Genomic DNA, 13317 nt, shown 5'->3' with positions numbered 1-13317 from the left:
GGTGTCAAATACATTCAAAAGTGGTGAGATTAAAACATAATCACGGATCCATATTTGTGTCGTAGCAACATCCAGCTTATTAATATTGTATAATTAAAAATTTTAAGGCATTTAATTTTTATAAATATAGTATTATTATAATGTAGTTACAAAAAAATATTTGTTACAAATTTTTTGGCAATTTATTTTGGTAATTTTCTGTAACGCTTTTTTTCTTGAATAATGTTCTGGTAATTTTTGGCTAATTTGCTCTTTACCTAACCTTACCATGTTTTGACAGAAATCAAGTGAATTTGCTCATGTTTCAATTCGACAAATTAGCATGGAGAAATGGAGAAAGAAATTAGTCAAGTTACAATAAAATTACCGGGAAGAAAGCATAAACTATTATCTCAAAAAAAGTAAAAATAAGTGCAAGAAATGTAAATTATCTGTCTAAAAAGGTCAGATCAGTGATGCTGGATCGACATCAGATTTCTTGTTTAAAAGGCTGCATTTAAATTTTAGTTTAAAGTGAAATAAAACTCATTTTGTTGAGGGTAGTTTCTTTGAGAGTATAATTCCTCTAATTGTTCTTTAATTTTTTTTTTTTTTTTTTTTTTTATAAATTATTACTTCACTTGAAGAGTCACGAGTCCCACATCACTGAACAGGTGTGGTGGGTCAAGTATTGATAATTTTTTGGTATGAAAATGGTCCAAATTAAAAGATGCTGAACATCTGCACAAAAATGTCAGCTGTCACAGGATTTCAAAACAAATATCTGAATCTGTCCTCAGAAATCTATAACAAAGTAATTGCAGGAGCTTTGCAGAACAATGAAGGAACGTCAGCATTTGTAAGACGTTGAAAAGTATAAAAACGCGTCTTCCCAAAGTGGACACACTGATGTGATGGAAAACTAAAAATTCGTCCTCAGGCTGAACGTCGAGCTGCTGTGAACATGAAGTGAATCTGAACTCAGCTGCTAAACTGAGAAGCAGGCAAAACGCAGCGTTTGCACCGATATAGGCCAGGACACAGAAATAGAACCGAAATAGAATAGTTGAACAAAAATGGAGTGGCACAGCAGAGAAAGAGAAACTGCAAAGGAGGACAGGGTAGAAAAACCTTCAAGAAAGACTGGAAGCAGACTCAGAGCTGCTGCTTGTATGTGGAGCAGGCCGAGGCAATGCTTCACAGAGGCAGAACAAAACCTTGGAAACTAGGAAAAAACTTTGATTCAAAAGCGTGAGAGGAGGACAGCAGAGCAGAAGAGTTGTCAGGACAGTGTTTGAGTATTTTATTTATACGGCAGAGTCAACAGTTCAGTCCGATTAAGGAGAATACACCGAGAGACGATTCAGCTGTCAGGTTAGAGTCTGAAAACGCTCCAACACACCACAGGAGAGCAGAGAGGAGCTGCACAGTTTAAAGGGATGGTAAACCCAGTTAAAAATGTGGATTTTCCCCATCTTTTCCTTTAGTATTATTTTTGAGTTGTTTCTTCATCATCCACTAAGATCTGAGATTTCCTAAAAGTGGCTACGACTATAATAAAATGGAGTTTCAGGGTCTGCATTTTCAACAGTAATGCATTCCAGCAGGGCTGAGTGGGCTTTAGAAACACATGTATTTTTGTTTAAATCTTGCTGCATTTTCCAGTTCATGAAGCACTCATTTGTGCACGCATGCGTCATGACCATGCATGAGGGGATTTTGCAGAAATGGTCTTTGCAGCAAGATCCAAGTGAAAATCTGGTGTTTGGGAAGTCTTGATTACACGATGGGATACCGGAAACTTGGATTATACCACATTAGTTTGGTCTAGTTTTATTTTTGCACAATTTAAAAACAAAAATCACGAAAAGAGCAAATAATATACAGTGCAGGGAGAGGCAGAAAACCCAGTGGGCTTTTTTGAAGCCTCAATTGAAGTTAAAAATTTACAAAAAACACAAAATCGGCATACAGTAAATGATATGCCTAAAAGAAAAAAAAATTAAAAAATACATAATGACAAGCGTGAGGTTTTTAAACTTAACATTTTGCTGTTGTTAACCCTAACCCATAAAATTACAAACCCAGTTTGTTTCATAGGATCAGAGATGGCGGGCCTTTTTGGAATACAGGTTTACCATGACGGCGTACGAGTAAAACTTTTTTCGTCAGGGACTGAAGGCAGCACAAGGTGAGCACTTCATATAAAAATTATGCATCACAGGCAAAGTATCTCTTTAAACTGACAGCAAATCCAAAAAAAATGAGATTATTCAGTAATTTATTTTCACCCCCCAGTTACAAGACGTAATTTTCAAGGTGTTCAAATGCACTGACTGTTGGCTGCAGGATGACACTGGGGAGGAAAGTTCAGTTGCCGTGGTTACAGACGGACCGATCACAGTGATGGGAGCAGGCGACTCACACCAGCAGGCAAAACAAAAAAAAAAAAAAAATCGGAGGACGGCGCTGAACTGAGGCCAAGAAAAGCTGAAAGAGGGATCATCCTCAGGACGGCCACAATTCAGCTGTCAGGACGGGACGACAAAGACAGTTTTCAAACGGATGAGGGAGCGCTGAGCGGTGTAGTTGAGATGTAGCGGAGGACGGCGTTGCCAAGCTGCCAAGAGAGGCTGAAAACGGGATCATACACCGACTGACTCAGCTACTATTCAGCTGTCAGACTACAAACAGCAGCAGACAGGCGGTTTTGTGGCCGGCATGGATACAGATAAAAGGGCAGACACACACAGGACACACACACACACACTCACACCAGGGAAATATGCTTGAGCGGGTGAGTAGCAGAGCGAGGATGAGGGAATAATGAAACTCTTCTTTCAGCATCGAAGCCAGTTTAACCCATAGAATTAGACTGAATTAATTCGGTCTTACAAATGAAACTGTGGTTTTTGGGGGGTCCGGCGCCCTCTTTTTAATTAATCCTTAAAAAAAAAAAAAAAAAAAGAAGAAGAAGAAGGCACAATCAAGACAAGCACCAAAGAGGACTTAAGAGCAAAGGGAGAGGAATGCAGAAGATCAGCTTCCAACAAACGCCGGCTGTGTGCGCTGTATCTGATGAACACGTTAGCAGAACCGGGCGGCGGCGATGCCCTCTGTTTGGAGGTGTGACCCCTCCCTGCTCGTTTCACCGCGGTGTGGTTACGCTCCCCTAACCATGAAATTAGAAACTTTTTCCCATGATGCTATCACCGCGTCCCCCCCCTCACTCCTCCCCCCCAGGCCACTGAGAGCAAATTCAGGTCAGTCAGACACAAGCAGACGAAGTAAAAGTTGGATTTTGTGAATATTTACCCCGGGGATTCTACACAGCTCCAATTTAAAGACCCAATACTTTCTCTACACCTTTAGTTATCTGGCTTCATATTAAGTGTCATTTATGTTGACACCATATCACTCTATAGATCATTATTCTTCTAATAAGAGTTGGTGAATTTTTTGGTATTTTTTGGTTTTTTGGTACGCCACAGGAGTCGACCCTTAACCTGACTGTTAACTTCAAATTTAACAACTTTTTTTTTTTTTTTTTAAATCAGTAGGGGTCAATTTGATCCCAGTGATTTAAACCTCCAGAAAATGAAATAGTAAAAATTGCTACCAAAGTTTATGTCTGAGGTACTTAATGTGCCTCAGACATAAACTCAGAATTGTTGACCGAAATAGCCCTTTAAATAAAACATAACCTCCGCCACACACACACACCTCTTACACATCAAAGGTCTGGTTTTTCCTTCCAAAATGTCACATGAACTGTCAGTGGTTCTGGCACTCAAACAGGTGTGGTTATGTTAACTGAAGTTTTTTTTTTTTTTTTTTTTTAGATTATAAATGTCATGTTATAATTCCTCAGCGTCATCCAAAACAAGTAAAACAAATGTTTGTAAAATGTTAATATTTTTTAAATGTTTTATACAGCTAAAAAAAAAAAAAAAAAAAGCTTGAGGTCAAATTGAACCCAGTGAAACACAGATGTGTATCAAATGTGTCGAGGACATTGAAAACATATCACGTTCATGTCATGTTTACCTATTTGTCCCCATTATATCAGTATAAGTCATTAAATATGAAGCAAAAAACAATGTCAATCATGTAATTAGAGATGATGAAAATTGCATGGAGTCAAATTGGGTTAACATTATTATTAATTCAACATATAACAGTGTTGACCTTATTATGTATGTCCATTATATACTGTGATGTCAGTAATGTACACCATGCTGGATCTACGCTCTGTAGCAGAAACAGTTTCCAGCAGCCAGACTGTGTGGTCGGTACAGAATCTGAATCTAAATGTGACTTCAGTGCAGCTCTTCGCTTTGTGCTTCTTTCCTGTGCATTCACACCAAGCACGTGTAGTGTTTTATTCAATATTTGCACCGTTTCCTTCTTTGGTTTTGTCTGCCCAGGCAAGAACAATGTCGCCTCAGTGGCACCGAGTAACCTGAAAATGTCCCCAGTTAAAAATGTAGTGAGATCAGGTTCCAACCAGCTACAGGAAATCAGCCCGATGCATTGTTTCCGACGGGGGATTACGGGTAGAGGAAGGAGGATGTTGGCACGCGATTGGCAGCCAATTCGTCATACTTGAAAAGCCAAGCGTAACAAAATGAGATGTGGACTGTGGTCACGTTCTGATCACCAGAGGAGAGACAGACGAGTCCCTTCGTGATAAAGTTACAGGAAAAGGAATCAGATTTGTTGCCAAAATCTCTCAAAAAACTGGCCGGACGACACGTTTCCAAAGCTGAGTCACTACGTCATGTGACACATTTAACACGCCGTGGCGTTCGGCTGTAACAGGGCTGTGTGAACCTCAACAATAACAATACAGCATGTAGGATATAGTCCAGTCATTTTATGACTCAAGTTCAAACAAATTGCAGCAGAAACAAACTCAATTGATTTCGTATCCTCGACATGTCCTGAGTGAGGGAAAAAAGCCCCGAAGAATCCCACTGGGGGAAAGTTTCAAAAAAGACCAAAATACATCCCATTCAAACGCCTATTAACTTTTTTTTCTCATGTGAATAGGGTAAAAATTTTAACCTCTAGGTATCACCATGAAAATTGCTGAGTTGATTACTTACCTTAAGACAAATAAAAATGTATTGCAAGTTTGTTGAAATTTTTTATTGACATGAGCAAATGGTGCATATTTGAATTATGTACACACTAATTTGCATAAATGCTACAACAGATATAAACCTTGGGTATAGCCAGGTGAAAATCTCATAATCAATCCTGTTGACATATAACAGTCAAATACTAAACATTAAGGTCTGAATGGAACCCATTTAGGCTACCAGTGAACATTAAGGAAGAAGGAACTTAAAACCAGTCTTTAGCAATTATCATTGCAGCATGTCATAACTGCTCCACTAAGGTGGTAGCAATCTTGAAAAATGGCAGCCATTTTGAAATTTCTAAGTGGTTACTTGTCAAGTGACCCATGGAGACAGCTCATCCCAATTTTCATGCTAGTATCATAAGAAGACCACTTTATATACCCTCTGTAGTAAAACTATGGAGTTTATTCAAATTTATGCAAATTAGCTCATGTTACTAAACAATTTCAAAAATCTTGCAATACATTTTTTATTTGTCTTAAGGTAAGTAATCAACTCAGCAATTTTCATGGTGATACCAAGAGGTTAAAATTTTTACCCTATTCACATGAGAAAAAAAGATATTTTGGTCTTTTTTGAAACTTTCCCCCAGTGGGATCCTTCGGGGCTTTTTTTCCCTCACTCAGGATATGTCAAGGATACAAAATCAATTGAGTTTGTTTCTGTTGCAATTTGTTTGACGTTGACCCCTTATTTGGCTTAAAATTACTGGACTAAAAAAGTTGGTGCTGTTGCTCACCTGGCCTGCAGCGCATGCTGTCGGCAGCCAGCTCCTGTCCCTCCGGACACACACAGGTGTACCTGGGGGAGTGTTTGTTGATCTGAGGGGCGGGCAGGCACATGTAGCTGCAGCCGCCGTTTTCACCTTTCTCGTTGCACCAGTTTGTACCTGGACAGGGGGGAAACAGCGAGTTTGGATATTAGTCTGGCAATAAACAGGAGGAAACAGCATGCATATTCAAAAAAATACATATGAGATGAGAGCTGAACAATTAATCAAAGTATTTCTGAAATCACAATGTGGCAAAGAGCGATATCCAGTATAATTTTTTTTGATAAAGGTAAAATGTGACAAAATGACATTATAAATGAAGTATTGTGGTGCTCAGAGATGCCATGCGCTCAGTCGTACCCTCCAGATGTAAGAAAACGCTGTTGTTTGCTATAGAGCTCAGCATAAATCAGATCATCATCATGTTCAACGAATCCTCCAATGTTTTTGACAAAATACTCTTTTTCCAACTTACCCAGACTGTGTAAATAAGATGGCTTCACTGTTGCTGTGAGGTTTATTTCTTTTTTTCACTTTGACGGAGCCAGGCTAATGACTCCCATAGACTTCAAGTCGTCATGCTAAGCTAACACGAACATCTGGTCTCAGTCTGGGGAAGTTGTAAAAAGGGTATTTTGCTTGAAATGTTGATGTATCCCCTCAACTCTTTCAATTTTTTCCAGTGAAAACAAAAATTATGATGTAAAAATCATCATTCCTGCTAAAATGATGAACCATTCTGCAATCACAACTGTCAAAATGATTGTAATATGATTTTTTTTTTTTTTAAACAACACTGTTCAGCCCAATATCAGGGCTCCCTCAACCAAGAAAGGATGAGCAGGTTAGAGGTTCAGTATTTTGAAATGGCAGACCGACACGAAACACGACTCATGGGGTTTGAGCCTGTGAACTTTTCGTTTCCGACTCCCTGGTGCCTCGATCGTGGCTCACTGAAGCTCAACTATTCAACAAGGATGGAAGTAACTGATTACATTTCTCCAGTTACTGTACCTGAGCAGTTTTGTATACTTTGTACTTTGAAATATGATTACTTTAGCATGCTTTTCACACAGACACATTTTCAACTTCTCATTTTTTTTTTTTTATCTTTACTCCGAGTAAAATGAGTTAAATGAGCCTCTATTTAGTTTTATTCTGAGTATATTTATAAACTGGTGACTTTATTTCTACTTAAGTAAAATACCAGCAAATGAACAGTACTTCTAATTGGGTAGGTTTTTTTTTTTTTAAGCTCTGATTAGATTTCATTTTGATTTGATTTAAATTTTTAATTGCACACTTGGCAGCCGCTGCACTCCTGGCTGGCCAAAGGGACTTCTCTCTGTTTCTGTCTCTCTCTCTGTCTAAAGTTTCTCCTATTTTTTCCTGTATGGCTTTTTTCTTCCCAGCATGAGGGTGTGGGTCAGGTGACTGGTCAGCTTTGTGTTGTTTTCTGTAAACTGTGGGCCTGTGAAGCCCTTTAGAGATTGTAAACAGGGATCAAGGCCTATAAATAAAGTTGAACTTTCCACACCTGCAGTTCAGTGTCTATAATAAACTCGAGTCATGTTGCTGATGTGTTTCTGATGCAACAAAAAACCTTTTCATTTGTCCAGACACCACTGTTCTCTTGCTGGCTGTTACTCTCTGCACTTGACGTCAAATGTGTCGCATGAAAAAAAAAAAAAAAAAACAGTTTGAATTACATTTTAAACTCATAGGAATGTGGTTTAAATCCAATCCAAACAGGCCAGAGTCCATGTTTATTTTTGTAATTCAGACTTGAGAAATGATTTATAAATGTCAGTCTTGTATGAGTTAAGTGGCCACATTTTTTTTTTTTTTTGGGAGGAGTGAGAAAAACCTCCAAACATTAACAGCCTCTTGCATCAATGTCACAATTTCTCCTTACAGCAGCTCGAAAATCCCTGATATGAGCTCAAGCCTCTCTACAGTTTTTACTCCTCTCTTTATTCACATTTCATGCCGGTGCTTCACCTTGGAGAGATTGCTGTGATTTCACTGAGTCTGCACGAGTCTGATAAATAGGGAGATTTTCCAGCTCAATAAACCTTAATGTCCATCCGTTCCTCCTGCTTCTCCCCGTCCCCCTCTCTCTCTCCGCCTCTCTCTCTCCCTCTCCCTCCATCTCTTCCCTCGTTCTTACCGGAGAGCTGGATGAGCTCGTGGTAAACTATGATGTCCTGCGGGTCGTTCAGGTTGCTGGCCAGCGTCACCACGTCAGAGCCGGTGAACTTGTTAGCGCCATAGATCGCCTCATTTTCTCCATCGGTCCAGAAGACTCGGTCCTGGAGATGAAACAAAGAAAAAAAAAGGCAAAGTAAAAAATTAAAGCGCTTAATTTCACAGCACTGTACAATAGTAACTGTAGTGGTCCTCCTTCATGTATTTATCCTGTACTGTAAGTCCAGTATACAGTGGTAGTGGTTGCAGTACTTATACTGTATCTATCCCACATTACTATTTATTTATATTAGGCCTGGGACGATGTGCTCATCTCCCAATTTGATACGATCACAATGCTTGGACGGTGATTCACAGTGGATATGTACTGCAATCCTGTATTATTTATCGCAATTGTTGTTCACTTAAAAAAAAGAAAACAAAAAACAAAGCACCAGACCATGGGAAAAAAAAGTTTAATTATACTCTATAACAAACTATTAGTCATGAGTCATATTTCCAAAAGCAATGCACATCAAGTATTTAAGCACTTAAATATTATGATCCTACAAGCATTGCAATTTGATTTTATGATTTATTTTGGTTTATTTTTTTTAATCATATTGATTCAGGAAACAAACAAAAAAAAGACTCACGATACTTAAGTGAATCATTTTTTCCCCACCCCTAATTAATACTGCATACAAATCTTTTAATGTCAGGCCAATACTGTCATTTAAATAAATAAATAAATAAATAAATAAATAAATAAATAAATAATACTACTACTAATAAAAATAAAAAGTATCTTTTCACTGACTAGCTACCAGACCATTCCTGGAAACTTTTCATAGCTGAAAAGAGAATAAAACATGATTTTTCCAAGCAGTTTCTCTATGGGATCGGGCACAACTGCAGCAGCAGCAGCGCCACAAACACTTCAGTGGCTACAATAGAGATGCATTATGTAAAAAAGCTGGGGCCTGAAAATTAGTCAGCGCAGAAATACAGATTATTCAATTACACAAAAGCCTCTATTTTGAATGCAAAGATCATACGATGATTCAGAATAGCGGCCAATAAGGTTCCTAACCTTCCTTCTGTCAATCTATTTTTCCCCCCTCAATGATGGATCTCTTCTGAGAATTCAGTTCTTTGAAAGATGAATGTAAAATTGATGCCACTGTGTGTCCCACACTGTAAGGCCGGGACACACCGAGCAGACTTCAAAGAACAAACACCAACCGAGACAGATGGTCACATCGATTTGCGTCCCGTCACGTTTCCTGCTTAAAAGAAAAAAATAAAAAACCCTGTCCATGAACACATCACACAGAGTCTAGCTAACGGCCGACAAGCATCATGTTCTGCACCTGAGAGGAAATAACTCTCCATGACAGGAGGGGGCGGTAGTCTCAAAAAAGTTAACCAAAACAAAATGTTAACCCTTCACTTTTATGCTGCTCTGACTAACGGTTTCATGAGATCAATCAGAATTGATCTGATGCGTCGCTGTAAACGTGAAGCTCTTTAATTGCTTTTCGTCAGCTGAAATTTTCTCTTGGGCTCTCTGCGAATCGGTGACAACATCTGCCGTCAGCTCAACCAGCTAAACTGCCCGGGACACTGCCAAGGAAAGCCGACATGGACTGAAGGTGTTGGGCACACCACACACACGTTACAGGAGAGCTTCAGTCACCATCAGCCTTACAGCATACACCCGCAGACTGTGCAGGGATAAACACAGCGACAGTGCAGGAGCGTCAAAGCAGATAAACTCTGAGTTGACATTTACACACATAAAAGAGCCACTGGCTAAACTCTAGTTAGGGTCTCAGAGGTTAAACTGTTCATAAGAACCTTTGATACCCTGAGATGGAGTTTCACTACTGCCCTGTATAAATCACTTCACAGAATCCCTGTCTAAAGAACATCTGCTAACAAAAAATTAAAAATACAAGGGAAAAAAAAAATCAATGTGTAGCTTCTATCTACCCTCTTTGACTGAGCAGAAGGTTTCTGTTGTGCATTTCTGTTTTATTTGACAGATACAGTGGAGAGACACTGCATATAGAGGGTTATTGTTATTACAAAGGTAACAGAGTAATAGCTCACTCGAGAATAAAACAATCCCAAATACAGAGCTGTGTTTTGACCACCGTTCATGCCATAATTACATCATTCTGCCGTTTGCACCGTGGGCACAAAATCAGCCTTAAGACTCAACAGCATGTGGTAGACACTCCACACAGTGAGCCACCGGGTCACTTCCCAGGTTACGTCCTTTTAACAGGGAAAAATAATGATCTTAAAGCACTAATACTAGGACTGGAACCATATGTTCATCTCCAGATTCGGATAAATATTGTGATTCGACTATGATTTATTGAAATTTGTTTGCTTTTTTTTTTTTTTAACACTAGACCATGGGAAAAACTGAATCATACACATCATATCATGAGTGGTATTTCAAGTATTTAAGAATTTAAGCACTAATGTATTGTGATTCTACAAGTATAGAAATTCAATATTACAATCTATTATGATATAAAGAATCACAATACTTAGGTGAATCGACTTTTTACCCAATCCCTATCTAGCACTGGTGCATTATGAAATTTTCCATGTTTTGTTTAAATCAAAAAACCTCGATAATTTTGAGGACAGACGCTTCCACAGAATCCCGTTTGATATCAGAGTCGTTTTGATGAATTCTCCAAGTCCAGAGAACCGGCTTAACTGGATTATTCCAGCATGCATCGACCCAAAACCAGGTTACCTGATGATCGGGGTTATGAATGCAATTTTCCGAGTTTGAAAACAGCCAAACAGCGACTGGACCCGACTGCCCTGTGTATTAGTGGTTGGTCAGAGTCAGTGTGGCTCAAGGAAAAGGTCAGACTATTCAATTTATTGTGAAACAGCTGAAGACAGGCCATTTTGGAAAAAAAAAAAAAAATCAAGTCAAGCCAAGCATCCAATCTTTTTTGATTTATTCTGGTCGCTCTCATTTACTATCAGGTGGTACAAAACTTACCAAGGCCTAAATCAGAGTGAGAGCAGCGAAAGTTAATAGGATTTTAAATAAAGAAAAAGAAATGGAGAAGCCATGTTTAATAACAATAACAACTCCACTTGATAACATGCTATCCATTATCATGAGAATTGAATCAAAATAGAATAAGATGGAAGCGTGCCCAGTCCTCATGCAGTTACACATTTAAAGGAGGTTTCACTTGAAATTCCTTGTGAAAATTACTTTTTAACACTGTTGCTTCAAAATATAATTGCATTTCTGCAGCTTCTGTAACAAGGAGCAAGACGGCGCATACACAATGACAGTGAGCCGCTCTGAACGAGTGGGAAAATGTATTTGAGCGACAGAATGGAGTGATGTGTGATCCGTCGGTCTTAATGGGCCCCGGCACGCAGCGCTAACAGCTTCTCAACCCGAATGGAAGCATTTAGTTTGGCTGAGCTGCCCTAATCGATTTCGCTGAGTCACAGATTGAGACGGCGTGATGGAGTGTGAAGCTGTGAGTGAGTCAAATTGTGAGTGACAGGGGAAGTGTGTGTTTGTAGACTCTGTTTGTAGACCGTGTTTTGCACTAGCAAGATGCATTTAAAGGCAAAATGAGTGGGAGTTTCCTAAAAAAAAACAATTTATCATACAACAAATCTCTCTCAGCTGACACTTCTGAGCCTCTAGAAGCATCAGGGCTTTTTCTTCCTGGGACTTTACGTTTTGGGTGGTTGCTTCACTCCCTCGCCATCCTAGATAACGAAAACTCTCTGCCAGCTTTTAGCTTAGTCAGGGAGGAGGGGGCAATTCTCATTCTGCCTTTAAATTTTAGTTACTACAGGTTATTCTGCAGTTAAATTTAGTGCTGTAAGACCTCTTCTCTAAGTTTTGGACAAAGCATAAAAGGTAATTATATCTTAGGTCCAGGTCAGAGATCAGTTTTACGCAGGAATATTGTGATTAACTAGATCATTGTAACAGTCCTATCTGTTAGACTGCTGCTGGAATAAATCTGACTTGGGACAGGTAAAGCCAAGGATTTTGTTGGATTTCTCTCTATAGGTCAGTACGACAAGTTAGAATAGAAGAATTTGGGTTAATATAGAAGAGGTATTTCCCAACAGGCAAGTATAAAAGCACTATTAGGTTCAACAGAAAGCTTAGTATTTGAGAACATCAGACAGGCTGACTCCGATGCATTAAAACTTTACTCATTTTAATGAATAAATGAAATGGGCAAGAGTGCTGCAAGTTGAAAACCTGAATTTCAATTTTAACACTCTTTAATGGCCTTTAAAGCCTCACGGTGAATCCAAGACATTTTAAGATTTGCACCTGCACAGATCCTGTGCTGATCTGAGAGAGCAGGTAGGAGGTCTTACCATCTTGTTCAGGTGCACTTCATGTTCAAAACTATTAAAATGATTCCAGAAATGCTTTGTATGAAATTGAGAGATGCACCGATTGTGAAATGTTGGGCAAATAGGCCAATATCGATTTTTTTTTTTTTTTTACGAAAGCCTAAAGGACAGCTTTAAAGTCCTTTAGGCTTTCATTAAAAAATGAGCATAAATTCAATCTCATAAATTTATGAAACAAACTTTAATATAACCGTCTTTTACCTGACAAAGATTCTGTTAAAAATAACTGTTTCAAATCCTGTTTTACAACTACCAATCCAACAAATTCATGTAAATGAAAACATAAAAAAATCCCTTTGAGACACTTTTTTGTGTTTGATAGCTGCTTTTCAATTTTGAAGTTAGAAGCCAGCAGAAGGTCACATGATTCACGTCACATGGCACAGACATGTTGCCTCATCTCCTGTTTGAATAAACATTGTCGTATGTTGAATTTCTGCTATACCAGCTGCCAAAAGAGTATATTATGGAGATGATTATATACCGTAGGTACTGTTTAGTATTTGTATGTTTTTGGGACATGGTTATGGTGTTTATCACTGCTCATGTTAACTAAAAAGTTCTTCCTCTTCTGTTTGTTCCACATTAACACATCACTTCCTGTGCACCAGAAAAAATAAACCCATCAGCAATAGAATATAACAAAACAGACTCATTTACATGAAACAGTCTTCCATGATTTCCTCTAGTGTACAGTGCAGGACTTAGTGTAACAATGCTAAACAACTGGGTGTTGCTTACTGTTCAAACTGTGCACAATGTTCAGACACGAGAGGATTGGGTCTGATA

The 13317-nt window shown here is 38.7% G+C and overlaps 1 protein-coding gene across 2 annotated transcripts in view; it reads right to left on the bottom strand.

Moving 5' to 3' along the window:
- The window catches only part of vldlr (very low density lipoprotein receptor), a 99728-nt gene that overhangs the window by 19050 nt on the left and 67361 nt on the right, over nt 1-13317 (bottom strand). For both annotated transcript variants that reach the window (XM_030065926.1, XM_030065927.1), the window contains exons 15-16: nt 8069-8210; nt 5866-6015 (exon numbers count right to left, since the gene is read on the bottom strand). In XM_030065926.1, the coding sequence (XP_029921786.1) occupies nt 5866-6015; nt 8069-8210 (292 nt within the window). The remainder of the gene's footprint in view (nt 1-5865; nt 6016-8068; nt 8211-13317) is intronic.

Source organism: Myripristis murdjan, chromosome 12 (assembly GCF_902150065.1).
Source record: "Myripristis murdjan chromosome 12, fMyrMur1.1, whole genome shotgun sequence".
Taxonomy (NCBI): Eukaryota; Metazoa; Chordata; class Actinopteri; order Holocentriformes; family Holocentridae; genus Myripristis; species Myripristis murdjan.
Note: the sequence above shows the minus strand (reverse complement) of the source record. Positions and strands in the feature narration are given on the sequence as shown.